At 40.6% G+C, this 16,587-nt stretch overlaps 1 protein-coding gene across 4 annotated transcripts in view; it reads left to right on the top strand.

Moving 5' to 3' along the window:
- prkar1b (protein kinase, cAMP-dependent, regulatory, type I, beta) overlaps positions 1-16,587 on the top strand; it is a 78,085-nt gene that overhangs the window by 17,831 nt on the left and 43,667 nt on the right. For 2 of the 4 annotated variants that reach the window (XM_086088062.1, XM_086088054.1), the window contains 2 exons: positions 6,812-6,982; positions 8,876-8,967. In XM_086088062.1, coding sequence (XP_085944188.1) covers positions 6,812-6,982; positions 8,876-8,967 — 263 coding nt within the window. Of the gene's footprint in view, positions 1-1,552; positions 1,775-3,567; positions 3,716-6,811; positions 6,983-8,875; positions 8,968-16,587 lie in introns of those variants that run through there. The other 2 variants (XM_086088037.1, XM_086088045.1) reach the window with 2 other exon arrangements.

Below are 16,587 nucleotides of genomic sequence, written 5' to 3'. Positions count from 1 at the left end.
ATTGGTCAAATAATTACTATTTAAAATATCTGTAGTATTAATGTAATGCATTTTCAAGGAGTGCAATAACATGCAAGGAATTTAATAAATACAATAACAAAAAGCTTTAAATTGGAAGTAAAGTCAAACAATTTCTTAATAATGCCGTACAGCCAATCAAAAGGCGCGGTGTTTACGGGTCAGATATATATACGCACTCAACTATGTGTTTACACATACAAATCAGTGTACGCATTTGCAGATTTATGTCTCACATTTGTGACTTTAGCTACACATTCGTAGATTCTCGGTACGTATTTATGACTGCAGGTACACATTTGTAGATTATTTTTACATATTTGCGACTTCAGTTACAGGTACACACTATTCTTACATATTTGTGAATCTAAATATGCATTTGTAATTAGTTTTGCTACAATAATGGCCCCATAAACAGCGACTTATTGTGGCTCACACAAAGTCCCTGCTTCATGTTTCGCTCGCTGACTTAAGTGCGTGGGTGGGGCTTTGCCATCAGCGGGAACAGGGTCTGGTGCCCAGAAGGAATATAAGGGATGATGCACTCCCCTCTGCTTCCCCTTCTGTTTGGTGCAACATGCCATTTGAGCAGAACAAAAGTCCACTGTGGACAATAAGATGTGGAGATGGAGTTGTAATATCTCATCATGGGTCTGCACTGTATGTAGTCATCTTGCAGAATTGAAGACCCGAGAATCTCACACTAATCTTAATCAAAAACAAAATAATAAAAAATACAACTTACCATTACGCTGAATGTAGTCTTTATTAGGGCCCCGACTGATCAATCAGTTGCAAGTTATAATCGGGCGATTATTGCCCTTCCAACATCGGCCCTTCCAACAATGACTAATTGTTTCCCCCTTAAAATGTTATAATCAAAGAAAAACAAAGTTTCTGCCGCTATAAAAAGTACCCTGATCGCACCATTTTAAGCAAGTATGTAGCGTATGTTATTCTGTTGTCCCTAAGTGTCCTTTAAGCTGTTTAATGACACTCTAGTTGGAGTTAACTGTAAAACTAAACACACAACAATAAAAACTAAAACATTCATTGCCTCATTTGCAAGCATGTCGCCACATGTTGCGCAGAGTGCCCTTAGTGTGTGAAAATCACCTGTCGCAATAAACCTGTATTTTAAGTTACACTGCTAAGTACAGATTTATTCTAATGTTCAAATGTTTTGTTCATTTTAGTTGGTACCGGTCTGCAGCGTTTTGGTTGGGGACCATTAATGTTGTGTAAATTAGAGCCAGAGTTAATGTGTTTGTGTGCGAGTGACTTCCTGCTCAGACTCAGCATCAACTGCGCAGGATGCTCACTGAGCTCCCGTTGCCATAGTGACAGGGGGGAAGCGAGACGAGCACACTGATTGCACCACCTGATTGTGTTTGTGAGAGAGCGAGAGAGAGAGAGAGAGAAGAGAAGAGAGAGAGGAGAGAGAGAGAGAGAGAGAGAGAGAGAGAGAGAGGGCTTTTTGCTGCGATCACTGTTTTCATCAGTAGTTTTAGCCTCCGTGCCTTGGGGGAATTGCAACCATTGCGTTTGTGCACTTTCTCTTCTAAACTGTATTCGGATTATTTGCTTACTCACGCTAACTCCCTAACTAACTTGAGCATGGCGACATGCTGCCGCTGTGTGTGAGATGGCTTTTTGCACGTGTCGGTGCCCGTTGATGCACTCGTATGATGCCGGGTGCTTTTTGACAGGCTGAGGTGGCGCACGTCAGACCTGGCCGGGGTCCCTTCATACCATGGTAAATACCCCTGCAAACACACGGAGCCTCCTGGAGCTAATGTTAAGAATGTTAAGTCGTATATCCGTCCACAGGAATGGGAACTGCCTCTACTGTTAAAGATGGTTGTCAACTGGTCTTACCTGCCTTTTATCTTCTTGTTTTGGTGTTTTTGTTTTGCTCAGACTATTCCCCTCCTGCGGCTGCTGGCTGTGTGTCATCAGTCAGCAAGAGTGTGTGTGTGTGGGGGTGTGTGTGTGTGCCTGTACCTGTGTGTTTGTTACATTGTTTTACACAGTCATGTGTCAAGTATCACAGTCATCTCGGGATGTAATGAGTTTGGGAAGGAAAGAAAATAGTGATCGTGTGATGCAAGTAAAGGAAAATCATTTCTCTTGTCAGTCTGTTTTGGTGTTATTTGATTCCTATATTATTGTTCTACTACTTGCTGCATCATAATTCCGGCACAATCGAAGCACAGAGTGCAGAGAAGTGCTGATCTTCGCAGATCTTCACTTTGAACTATTGATACAGTGGGACCTTCAAACTTGAAAACAATCAGTTTCCCTTTCCAAAACACGCATGTTAGTTGTACTGAAGACTTTAAATTGCCCATATACTGTTGGGGAGAGTGGGGCAATTTGTGCCAAGGGGCAAGTATTTCCACCCCTGTTATTTAGAAAACCATAGAAGAAGTTGGTCATGTGACCACATATTCTTGAAGAGATCCATTTCGCTCATCCGGTAAAAAAGGGAGACACATGGCTTGAGAGGTAAGCACATATAAGTTCAAAAAATTTATATGATTACGTTTTTTTGATAGCTGTGTTTGAACAATTACAATTACTTTGAAAACAGTTCACACATGTTTTAGTGCTTTCGTAAGCTACATCATGAGTCTATATGGTTAGCATGATGTTGGCTCAAAACAGCTGGGGGAAAACAGGTACGGGATAGTGGCTCTCGAGGACCGAACTTGGCGACCCCTGTCCTAAACTATATGAACATATTTTAGTTGTAGGCATTCCTGTAATCCCCTTGCGTAAAAGACGCTTTAAGTAAAAAATTGCACTACTTACCCCACTCTCCCCTATGGCCCTTGTGTGTTTGTTCTTTATAAAACTATAGATTAATGACATAAATACAATGTAAAGATTTGAACAGTTTGTGCGCAATCCAGTCCATTGTGCTGCTCCTTATGGTTTGCAGCCAGGAGGCAGTATAGGTGTTAATGTGAACGAAAGTCAGTGTTTTTCAATTACCGTATTTTACCGTAATTAAGGCACACCTGATTAAAAGGCGCGGTCTCAATTACGAGTGCTATTTCTGTATTTAACCCACACATAATGCGTGCTTATAGGGCGCAATGGCGCATGCATTCTAAAACGTACAATAGCATGCCTGCTACAGTATGTTATATAAAAGGCAACGGGATCAAAACAGCGAGTTTGGCTGTATTTTACTCTGTTATTTAACAATGTACTCACGTTGTTTTTTGATCAATCTTTATCCACAAATCAATCAAAGTCCTCATCTTCTGTATCTGAATTGAACTGCTGGACAATTTGTCCATCAAACATGCCAGGTACCCTCGTGTCTTTATCGGAGTCAGTCTTGTAGCCCTGCGGCTCTTCAGCAATAATGCCACCAATGCCAAAGCGTGTTGTTTTGCACAATACATAATAGCACAGTAGAGATCTGGACGTCACGTGACTATTTTTCTGAACACACTCCCCGTGCCAGGAAAGCCGCAAAGCCTCATTATGGACTACAATGGCGAGAAGGGCTAAAACTAGCGTTTATCCGTTAATATTCCGCCCAAGGGCATTGACAGTCACTTTGATGAAAAGGACACGATATACATGTACATGTGGAAATGTTGGATTGCCGATGAAGTGTTAGGAGTGCTTTTTTTTTCCCAATTCGGTGACACTGCTACGTGGAATTACCCCCTCTTAACCGGTGAGTGCTTTCAAATCTGATCATGCAAAAGCTTTACAAGTTTGTACAATCTGGATTTATTTCCCCTTTATGTGTGGTCAAAATGCCAACAAAGTCAGCAGTTTCACGCAAGTCTTGCAGTGTTATTTGGGTACGTTAGCAACTTAGCAGTTGCTAATTGGGCTGCAGCCATTTATGCTGTAAAAAGTCTTCTTTATGATGTTGGTCAGTTATTAAATTCAACTGTGTAATATCTATGAAACCGTAGCAGCATAGACAAATGAAACAGATTATTTCCCACTGATTTTGCGTGTGGTAACAGTTAGTATCTGCTCATTCAGCCGTGCTCATGTACAAAGTGCCTGATCACATCTTTTGTCTTCATTTAATAACTACACAAATGAGCTACATCTACGCGACTAACTGATTAATTAATTGACTGGCATAATATGAAGTGATTTCTACACAAGCAAGGAGGAGGATCCCAAATCCTCAGTTTTGTTGTTCACCCTTTTTATGGCTGCTGCGATCCATTGACTACGCATTGGTTCCTCTTTTGTAGCCTGGAGAATGCTTAATCCTTTTTTTTGCCTCTTCTCGTTGTGGCAGCTGGTTCACAACAGCTGTCAATCATTGTTAAAGTGTGGCGTTTGCCATTTACTCAAGTGGCAGAGACGTTTTCTATGCTGCCAAATGGCTGCGCTAACGGCCATTTTGGGACGCGTGATGTCAACGTCCGGATCTCTATAGCATCCACATGGCGTCCTCTTTCAGTTGACTCTTTAAGGTTCTCATGCTGACCTCAACTGCGCCTACTAGCTTGTATCTTCCCTTCAGTGTGGAGTGTTCGAGGCGAACACGACACAGATTCTTGGGAGATGGGAGGGGTAGAGTGGTGCAGAGTGACGTCATGCTCGTCCCCGCGGACATTTAGTGTCAACGTATGACAAGATTGGGAAGTTGGAAAAAAAAACAAGAGGCAGGTTTCGAGAACTGCCCAAACCTCAGCTCAGACTCCAATAAACCTGAAAAAATGTTTGTTGAGTTTATTCGAACGCACGTAGTTGCATGTGTACCACGCACAAGCTTAACACAGAGGTTGCAGTTGCGCTTAAGGCCAGAGGGTGGCAGTCATGAGTAAAAAAGTGACAAACTCCACAAGGCACATTAAGGTTGTCATACTGACCTCAACCACGTTGACCTTTCCTGTATGTAAGCAATATGTCGACGACGGTAACTGCTCAACAGTCAGTCAAGCGGAGCACTTACTGACTAAAGTTGCACAATATTGACAGATATTGGAACTCGATGCACACAAAAGGTGCACCTTATTATAAGCAGCACCATCGAACTTTGAGAAAAATTTAAGACTTTAAGGTGCGCCTTATAGTCTCGAAAATACAGTACTATTTTGTTACGCGCCGCCCCCCTCAACCAAGGAAGAAGAACCCTCCGCTGCATCTATAAATAGTATGGAAGTGCCACTACCACCTACTGTAATGGATGTGCAATTACAATTGCAGTTATTCTATTCTGGTTTGGGAAAAAACAAAAAACATGTTACCTGGAGTTACACACACCAAAAGCGAAAAGTCATGTGTATTTGACGCCCATTGAAATGCATTGTGATAAAATGACAATTAAAAATAATAAGCAATAATAGCAATTAAACCCTAAAAAATCAAGCATTAAAAACATGGAAAATGTAAAAAGAAATAAAAAAACAAAAAATATTTTTAAATATTGGAAAAAGATGTAAAAAATATATAATTATTTCACCCTATATGCTCATAAACATTGGATTATTAAATTAATAAGATTGTGCTTTAATGTTTTATTTTGCGAATCTGATCAATGATTTCACTGATTGATCAGCAATTTATGAAATTACAACTGATGATCAATTTTGCATAAAATGCAAAATATCTGCGGCTCCAATCCAGCCAATCAGATCTGTGTAAAGTCTATTTATAAATGCATAATTATGTCAATTAAACCATAAATATACCTCACTTGAATATAATTTTGCAACATTGCTTTTTAAGCTGCTCAATGCATGATATTGAATTTCCAATCGCTACTGCCACGTGTGACTGAAAAATGAAACTGCACACTCCCTTTTTCAGGTACACACTGCGGGCATCACGTCACATCCGCAGAGGGCGGGAAATTTGAACCCGAATCTGGTCTGAAAACTGTTGGCCAGAGGCTTGCAGGCTTGCTTACCCACTGTGAACAGCTAAGGTGTTAACCTGCCTAATTATAATTTGATGTTTGAGTCATAAATGGTCAACTAAAAATGCTATTGTATTTTTAAAGATTTTTTGGGGCAAATTCCCATAGAGGAATTAAACATGGCTTTTGTCTGCTTTTAAAAATAAATGGAGTACCTTTTCTGCCAAGCAGCTTGGGATAGTTTTCACAGGGCAAAATTGCAAATTTATAAATAAACACAAATAATTAATAATAATAGTTACTGTAGACTATGGACGTGACTTGTAAATTGATCTGGATCTTCACCCAGCCTAGCTGATCATGTAGGCAGTCAACAAAAGATTGTGTGTTTTTGATTGGTTAGCTAATTTCACACTTGATGTATGGGCAGGAACATTTTGTCTCCTTCAAAGCAGCAACCTTTCAACTAAGGTTAGGTTAAAATGAAGGATATTTGGCCCAAGATGGCTGGCATTTTATTACATATGCACAGTTTGTACGCAGTGCAAAAGAGCAAATGATCATCCCGTCAGCCGCGTCCTTCAGTGCTCTCACATATTAGCGCGCCTGCATGCTAATGTGTTAATCAAGTTTGCAATCAATAATTCAGCACCCGCAGAGTGTTCGGCACTTGAAACAACATTCAGCCAGAGGCAACCCGATGTCTTCTCTTATCGCGGGAGCCACATAGCCAGACGGTGCGCGCTCAGGACTTTTGTTATACAAGTTCAGGTTGTTTGACCTTGATCACAATGTTCGTCTTTTTTCCTCTCAGCCTGCTCCACATTAACTGTCATGCATTTGTTTCCCCCACACGCTCCATCTTCTTAAAGACCGTTTTCCCGTTTGTCTATCAGACATCCCTCCCTCACCTTGACACTACTTCCTTTTGTCTTTTTACAGGAAGAATGCAAGCAGATCATGGCACGGCAGAAATCTAACAGCCAGTCAGACTCGCATGACGACGAGGTCTCACCCCCGCCGCCGAACCCGGTTGTCAAGGCCCGCCGCCGCCGCGGAGGGGTGAGCGCCGAGGTCTACACCGAAGAGGATGCCGTCAGCTACGTGCGCAAGGTGAGCCTGAAGAGTTGGAGGCCAGAAGGAAATACATTAGCTCCGATTTTTTGAGCATACAGTCCAGTAATTCCCTGTATTGTGGTTCACTTATCGCGGTTCAGCTGTATTGCAGATTAGTCTGTTAAATACATTTTTATATTTAAATACACCTGTTTAAAGAGTTTTCAGCAGGAACTGTCTCTCACAAGTTCACAACTATTTTTGTAATGTGACGATTGTCGTATCTTTCTTTTTAACCTTCAGTCTTTAAAGCCTGTATCCCACGGAGGGGCAAACGAATATTGATTTACCGTCAGGGTTCCAACATCTTCAAAATTTCTTTGTGACAAGAAAAGACATTAAAACTCTAGGAAAATGTTTCGCGAATGTTCAGCAAACCTTGAACGACCCCAGACGGGAGTGCAAATTCGCTACCTTTGCCAACACTCACAAACGTTCGCCCCCTCAGTGGGATACGGGCTTTAGTCTCGCAGGAAATGTTTATTTTTGTAACATAAAACACAAACACACACACATAAACTAATGTTGTACTGTACAACTAAAATGTTAATTACATTTTCAGCAATTATTCATTATTTCATTATTATTATAAAAAAAAGAACATTACGCAAATTGATACATTACAATACAACTTTTTCTTCCTATTACGTCATTCTGGTAACGTTCTTAATCCAACTTGTAGGACATTTTTTTGGGAAGAAAAATATGATTTATTTTTTATAACACTTTCTTGTAATGCTACAAGTTTTTCTTCATTTTATTTTCGTAAACTTATGATTTTATTCTTGAGAAGGAAAAAAATATACTTTTGTGAGAGTACTACTTTTTTTGTATGTAGACTGTAAAGTAGAATTAAGTTGGAACGTTATCCACACTACTTTTCGGAATCCACTTCCACACTTACACGGCATACACTCGTACTTGCTGTCCACTTTATGGATCATGAGCTGTTTTTTCTTGGTTGCATATTTCCGAACATGCAAGAACGCTCTGCAATCTTGCCTGGTGATAAATCCAATTAAGCGTAGTGTGCAATCAAATATATTTTGTCTATACTTAGCATCTGAGCAAAGGCATAAGCCTCCTACTCTGGAGGTAATTTAAGGTAATTTCTCCAATAACACAACAAAAACTGTCTTGTTTTGAATAATGTCAGAGAGCTTTTATTAAGACTCCTGGAATCTCTTAAATTGTGTGTGTGTGTGTGGGGGGGGGCACATTGGTTCTCCTTTTATGAATGAATGACACGTCAGTCTAAAATTGGGCTTACTATCATCGCAGTCATTTTCCAGGCTTCTTTCTCATTCTCGACAAGACTTCATCTCACCACTTCCCTGAATTGGGTTTTGTGTGCTTGTTGCACACAGTACCGCGTGGTTGCTTTTTTGTGGCGACATCTGTTGCTTGAACTTTTTGTACAGCACTTCCCCATCGCTCCAACCGCCATCATCTTGTTGGAAGAAAAACACTTACTACGTGTCCTCTTTCTCATCCAAACGCATAGAGGCCTTGATTTCTCATCTGGGATGTTTTTTTTCCCCCCTTCCTTTTGGAGGCGCATTTGTGTAACTTTGATGTGGCGACGAGGACGCATATGCTCGGTACATGAAAATGCATGTTTTATGAATGAGTTCAGGCCCCTTGGGAATTTCAAGGGTTGTGCGTCATTTCGAGGACAGTCCCTGAACAGATGGGCTTTCCCGAAATTACACGGTTACACGTGTAGGATATTCCTATCTGCTTCGGCCGGCGCTCTACTCTTTAATCACCTCACTACGTCCACTTTTGAAGTCACGCCTAATATGCATTTGGACTGAGTTTTTTTTTTTTCAAGTGTCCACCTGCAGAGTGCATTTACTACGTTGACTATCGATGTTTTGTCTACCATAGGTGATCCCAAAGGACTACAAGACAATGACCGCCTTGGCCAAGGCCATCTCCAAGAATGTTCTGTTTGCTCACCTGGACGACAATGAGAGAAGGTACGGTACGTTATTGTGATACACTATAGGAGTGGTCCTCAATGGGTGGACGTTTTAAAGGGACATTGACCAATTATTAGGTTATTAAAACAAAAACAAAAAAACTTGTAATTTACTAAACTTGTGGTGATGACACTATTTAAAAAAACTGCACTGTGATTAAAATTCATTAATTCATTTACAATTTACTCCTTGAGATTCACATTGTCAAACTAAGATTTTACCCAACATATACTGCCTGCATTGGAAGTAGGGATGGGAATCGAAAACTCAGTGTTTCAATTCCTTGGCATCGTTTGCCGTTTTTGCTAGCGATTCCCCTTATCGGTTCCGTGAGGGACGATGACGTCACCATGCGCGCTGAGCAACAAACATGGCGCCATGTTCGAAAGTTGTTGACATCTTCCAAGAAAAGCTAACAACAGGAGAACTTGCAATATTTGCAAATAGGATATTTCGTCTAAGGGAGGAAACAATACCACTATGCAAAAGCATTTGCATACACAACATGCGATTACCGTCTATCGTGTTTGTGAGCGGGGTCCGGGAGGGATCAACCCAGCAGCAACGGCCGCCAGCAATGCAAGCGTTCTCTCCTATCAAGTTCAACACTCCAGGTACTCTTAGTAACTACTGTATATTAGCGCCAGTTTGCCTTCATGTGAAACTTGCCGTTAATAACTGTTAAGTTAAAGTATCTCACTAAACGGCGCCGGTGTCTCACACGTCACACCGGCTTGCGAAGGGTAACGCCGCTGCCTGCGAGTGTTGTTTTTTTACCATCAGGGTTCATTCAAGGTTGTAAAACGTGCAAAGACGTACAGAACGAACCATGACTTAAAAGCAACACTTGCTACTTCCACACATTCTGACTGACAGTTTTTGAGTGATCAATTCATGAGTGTAGAAATGTTACTGTAGTTGAACATTACTGTCACAAAATAATCTAATTTTGGATTTTGTGTTAATTTCTACAGAAGATGATAAAAAGAAATAGTTATCTTTATTTTCAAATATTTTTTCTTTCTTTCTTTTTTTTTTTCTGGGAACCCCATGGCACCCCATTGAGTAGTCCTCAAATGTGGACCTCTTAAAACTTCACTGTTGGGTTTGTAAGGCCATGTCACTTTTAAACATGTCTCTTGTTTATAGATACAACTAAGCATTAAATTGTGGATGCGAATCGATGCGGAATAGAAATCGTAAAAATCGTATAAATTCCCATCCCTAATTGCAAGTCTAAAAGGTATACCTTCAATGATCCTCAAATGAGTACATCTGTGACTATCAATGAGCTTTACTGCATTTCAGGCTACTCCGGTAATATTAATTTAACCAGTTCAGCTATTTCTCTTTTGTGAGTGAGGACAGTATTCCATGAAATCAAGTTAAGGATACTGTTAAGGTTGTGCTTTAAAAAAAGGCCAAAGGCAAAAACGGCAGATAAAATGGGTCACGGCTGTTAATACAAGTAATTTGGCTGTTTGTGATGAAGTACTGTCTCCAAGAGTAAAAATACAATCAATGCCTCTTGCACACAAGTAGTCACTTGCTTCATCACGGACTCTTAGCTCCGCCCCTGATGGTCACCATAACTGAGGCCGTACTTGTTGACCCAGCAGTAGAAAAGGTCCTGGGCACCTTAAAACAAGCTGAGTTGAGTGAGGATACATAAAAAAAAAAAAGGTAAGGTAGGTCAAATGTGTGCCGTAATTGTACTTTGAAGTCGTTCAGCCGATGTTAATTAATTAATTAATTGATTAATTAATTAACTCTTTGACCGCCAAAAACGTTAAATAACGTTTAGTAAAATCCAAATGAGTGCCGCCAAAGACGTTAAAAGACTTTCACTATGTTTTTTGTTTTTGTTTTTTTGAAACGGGTGGAGGAAAGCCTTGGCAAGCTGTGCTGAAAGTATCAAGCAGGTCGAGTTAGTATAATGCCTATTTTTGGGCACTAGATGGCAGCAATGACTCTCTTTGGACAAGATCGGGTAGGCGTCAGTAGAAGACGTGAGGCGGAGCTAGAGTGTTGAGGGGAGAATGGCTGAAGATGCGAAAATGGCTACCGGTTGCAAGCAGCTCACGCTTGAGCATTTTTTTCAAAGTCAAAAAGCATCGACCAATGCTAAAGAGCACATTGATGGTGATGATGATGACTCCGAGGTTGACGCCGAAGTTGGAAGCGTTGACGCGGCGGCTTCGATCACGTCGTAAAGCCTCACCGGCTAGCGATGCTAACGATGAAAACGAGCACTTCTGCACAGGCGGACGATGAAGAGTACCCCGAGTCCAATGCATATTCATCGGAGGAGTGGGTACAGTCTGATCATGGAGAAGACACTGGTTCTGGACTACGATGCAACCATGAATGGAGTGGATAAGATGGATCAGAACATCTCTTACCAACCGGTATAGGAACCGAAGGACATGAGGAAGCCAGACGTAACACCAGGTCACCGTATCATGATCCTGAGAGTAGACTTGATGGCAACATGGCCAAACACACACTGCAGTATATACCTGCTACTCCCCGGAAAAAAAGGCCTGCAAGAAAGTGCACGCGAAGGGGCAATCGCAGTGAAACTAATCTGTGGTGCAAATCCTGCTGCGTCCCCTTGCACGCAGGGGAGTTTTACACAATATACCTCACAAAAAGAAAAACTGTGTAGTTGAAACATCCACACAATTGTAAATAGTACCACAGTTGCACACATTTGTAAATCGTTTGCCAAATTGTTTTGTCAAATTGTTACACTGTTGAATGTAAATAAACGTATTTTGCTATCAAAAAACAGAAGTAAAGCACTGTTTAGAAAAAAAAAGGTGTCAAATTCACTAGAGTGCATGAAATAATATCGTTTCACAAAAAGCTTGATTTCTCCGTATTTTGGTCCAAAACAGAGCATTTGGGTGAAACTAACCTATTTTCTATTGTTGATTACTGAAGAACGGAATAAGGTAGAAACTAACTATTTTTTCTGATGAAAGTTCAATCTTTCATTTGGTATTATCTGTGTTTCCATAGTCCAAACACAACATTTTCTGTGGACCTTGAAAGATCAGTCAAAATGCTTAAATCAGCTGGCACCCACACATCCTCTTTTCTGAAAATGCTTGGCAGTCAAAGAGTTAATGTATTTATGTATGTATTTATTTTTACAAAACTTTGAAATAAAAGTGCTGTATGGTGGTAACTCAGCTCAGTACACAATGAGCAGCTGTTTAACAGATAGATAGTAAACAATTCCTTTAAAAAAAAAAAAGGCTTCAAGCTGTTGTTTGCAACTCCTATGGATAGTTGGCCAGAAGTGGTGCATCAACACATGTAGACAGACAATATAACAATGCTCACAGTCATATATTTGTTATTCTCTGCGAACAACTATATATATTTTTTTGCTGCAGCTTACTCAGTCACTTAAAGTAGTTTCGAAAGTCTTCTGTGTCTGCATGACTGTATTGTGCTGCACCCCGGTGGCCAAGTCACACACACCACACACCTGCAATAACTTTATGATAACGTGCGAATTGTTGACATTTTTACATTCCATTTGATTATTGTATTGCTATGGGTTTTTTTTATAAGCTACAGTAATATAGAGTGCTATGTTCCCCATTAAACCATATTCAAACATTTTCAGTTTATTTGATACTGGTACTGATTACTGGAATTTCCATTCATTTCTACAAGAAAAGGTTATTTGAGATGTGAGTATTTTGAGTTACAAACGTGCTCAAAGAAGGTATGTAAGTTGTATCTCAAGGCAACAAGTGTTTTTCCCTCGTGGCCTCTGTGTGCCAGTGTTGCCTGCAATAGGGAATCAGTTCTGCTGTCACACAACACGTGCGGGGGTCTCGGGGGTCTCGGATTAGACATGGACAGATGTGGTTGAGGAGGTGGGGAAGACGCAGCTTTATGTATCTGTATTATACTGTGTTGTGTTGTTGGTTGTGATGGCAACCTGTTGGGTGGCGGTACACAGCTCTTCATACTTTTGCATTCATTCATTCCTCCGGTTTTAATCCAGTTTCCTGCTATTCAGTTTTCTTGTACACCCCCCACACCATCTCTCCATCTTTCCCAGATATTCAGTTTGCTTCTGACTTTCACAAGGGAAGCGGTGCTGGGGTGGGGGGAGTCTAAAAGTGGCTGGTGGGCAAGACTACCAGCCGGAATAGTGTTTCATTGACGGGGATAATCCATTACGCCCCTCAGAGAGGGAAACACCGACGCTATCCTGTTGAATAAATCCTCCACGGACAAAACTCAAAGCACAATCTTTCCAGTCTTTCATCAGCTAGCAATTTATGGCTCTCCTTTGGCACAGGCAAGCAGGCCTCTGATTGCACGTCAGTAAGGAGTGTAACATGTGATATATCGGGACAGTCTGGGGAAAAAAAAAACATTTAGGTGGCTGATGTCGCTGATTAGAGTTATGCAGCCGTGGAAACCATCATAAAGCATCCAGGACTTAATAAGGATGGCGAGATATGTAATGGCGTTGTCACAAGTTAATCAACTGATGCAGATTTCATTCGACCGGCTGTCATGTTTGCTGTCACGCTAATCACAGCTACCATCAACCACTGCACAAGAGTTTAATTGTTGTGGAATTTGTGGGCGAAAATGCAGCGAGTAGTCTTTCAAGGACTTGGTGGCAAGTTTGCTTATGACATTTACAGTCGCCATCACTCTCGTCAGTTCTTCCTGACTTTTACAGATAGTGGCAGGTGGCTGGTTTTGCCATGTTATGGTGTCACCCACGTGCTGTACAAGTGTGAATGAAAGGTAGGTTGTCGCAACAAACAGATCAATTAAGATCAATTAGGCCTGAAAATTAATTGAATTCAAATCTACATAATAGAAAGCAATTTTCACACTTCAAAGGCTGTAATTTGGAAAAAGAAAAAACAACCTCTTATAGAATTTTGTCAATTGTACAGAATTTTGTGAATTTGTTGTTGTAACTCTACAAGTAGATAAACTGTCTTTCATATTGATTCACGATTCTTTTACCTTGGCTTTAGTTTAAGCCTAATATTGTTTACTGTAATACAGATTCATTTATTCTTAGAGTTTGTTAAAAAAATATGCATTAGTCTGGGCGATATGGCCCAAAAATAAAATCTCGATTTTTGCAGTCATTCAGGATGATTACGGTTTTAATCGATTTTAATCGAATAAACCCAAGAAACATTTATTTAAAGGATTCCTGTGCAAAATGTTCAGACAACAAAAATGTATACTGATTCTAAATTAGTTTTAACATAAACTTAACCTTCATAGTTTGTACTTAAATGCCACAAATAAGTAGTTGGTAGCTACATGTCTTGTAAACCATCCATCCAGCATTGGGCAAAATTAAAACTCACAAAAACATTTGGATGTAACAGAACATAAGAACAGCATATTTTAATAATCCAGAAGACAAAACTCGATTTCACGATTTAGCAAATTTTCAACGATTCGATTTTTTAAATGACGATGTATAGAATTAATTTGATTTATTGCCCAGCCGTCATTAGTCTTATATTAAATTGCAATTAATTTACAATATTTGGGGGGTGGATCATAATTACATTGTTTTTCAAATTCGTTCAGCCCTTATTTATTAAGAGGGGCATCAATTGCTCACTGTTTTTATTTGGGGCAGGGCTCAGACCCTATCCTCCTCAAACCGCAAGGGATTGCTGCATTGTGTCTGGAAGAAATAAACTAATTATACGCATTATTTTATCATTGACGAAGAAGAGAGACGCAAAGTTAAGTTTGCCTTAAAACAGGAAGTTTTTGCTCACTGATTCCTTCTGTGGTTGCCACTGATGATGTGTGAACTTCTCTGGCTACTGAAGTTGTGCCAGAGCTGTTGAGGCCTGACGCATGTTAACAGATGGAGACTGACTGTACTCTCTCTTCCACTCACTCTTTCTCACTTTCTCCCCATTTTCTTCCTGCAAATAGCTGGCAGGGTTGTTTATCAGTCATTATGTAGGGCAGGGTTTCCCGAACTTTAAGCTCAAGTCCTCCTCTCCTCCTAGAGCTAAACTTATAGAAACAATATAATGAAGGCAAGAATTTGTCTCGTGTGCCACCCGACTGGTGGCCCATTTAGTATATTACACCATCATAAAGAAGATGTGAAAGAAGTTGAGCAGTAACAGGCTGATAAGGATAGGAGATTAGCAGTTAACCTAAGCCTATAACCATATTACTCACATTTTAGGGGCGCTCCGATTAGGGTTTTATCCTGCCCATTCTGAATATCTATGAGCGAGATCTGCTGATTACTGCTGATCCCGATCATATGGATTAGCTGCACATTTTTCAATTTATTTTAGAGCTGCAACTAACGATTATTTTAATAATCAATTAATCTTATGATTGTCCCGTAAAATAAATACATCTTCAATTATCAATTAACCAGATAAAAAAAAGTATATAGTAAGTAAAAAGTATATATTTGTTCAAAAACAATTTACTGCAGAAAATGTACAGACTTTAACGCCCAATTCACACTGACTGCGGAACAGACGCGTGCGGCCGCCGCAAGAAATAGAAAGCATTCGAGTCTGCGTATCAATTCACACCAACTGCGGTGCGGATGCGGTGCGGAACGGATTCGGCGCTGCGGAAGGTTTCCGCAAGGGTTCCGGACGCCGCATGCGGAATTTCATGAAGCTGAAGAAATGACACGAGCCGGACAGGAAGTCGAGCATCGGCATCAAGGTAGATCCGGTATATTTCAAAATCAAACCGTTTGCAAATGCTTTTTTTTTTTTTGATAGGGGGGCGCAAGCTAACTACATAGCATGACATGAGTCGGACATTTAAGACAAAAAAACGAGCTCAGATTAAATTAAACATGACAAAATAACACAATTTAAACACAAAACGTACTTACCCATGGTAGAAGTCACAGAAATGGTGACTGTGTGAATTGCAGTCTGTGCGGATGCCGTACGGAAAACGCACCGCGTCGGTTCTGCAGTCAGAGTGAATTGGGCGTAAAACTGTCCCATGCTGAGCAGGTTTCTACGTTAAGCTTTTTCGGGTGGACCAAATTGTGGTGGATATGCCATAACCAACACCGGCCCTGTATATATCTGGCACTGGGCATGCATGTTGGTTTTGGTGGGAGATTATTAAGTGAAAGAAATCATAACTTGCTCAGTTGCTCATATCTCACCCGGTTTTCACTTCACTTACTTTTTTGAGACACCAAATTGTTTGCTATCAATACAGAACATGCATCCTTGATTTTTGTTTTGTTTTTTGACGCCCAGTCGTCCATGAACATGGCGTGAATGGCACCGTATGGTTACGTGGTTACGTTACTGTGGTTCCCAGAATGCATCCAGGCTTTTTAATAAGTTGGCCTTAGAGGTTGTTAGTGGTGGCTTCTTCCACCATTAGTAAACATGAAGTGGCTCGACATAGTCACGTGGTGGCCACGGGCCTTTGGGCCACCGCTAATATTGACTCCTGGCTACTCTGTTCGCAACCATGTTGTTAGTGAAATCCGTGCATGTCAGTGAGGGCGTCTTCTTAAATGCAAAAGCCGTACGTAACTATCTCAGTTTATAGTTAACTGCAATTTGAGCTCTGTTGTCAACCAAA

The sequence above is a fragment of the Leptonotus elevatus genome, chromosome 1 (assembly GCF_054856555.1).
Source record: "Leptonotus elevatus isolate MCC_2025b chromosome 1, RoL_Lele_1.0, whole genome shotgun sequence".
Taxonomy (NCBI): domain Eukaryota; kingdom Metazoa; phylum Chordata; class Actinopteri; order Syngnathiformes; family Syngnathidae; genus Leptonotus; species Leptonotus elevatus.
Note: the sequence above shows the minus strand (reverse complement) of the source record. Positions and strands in the feature narration are given on the sequence as shown.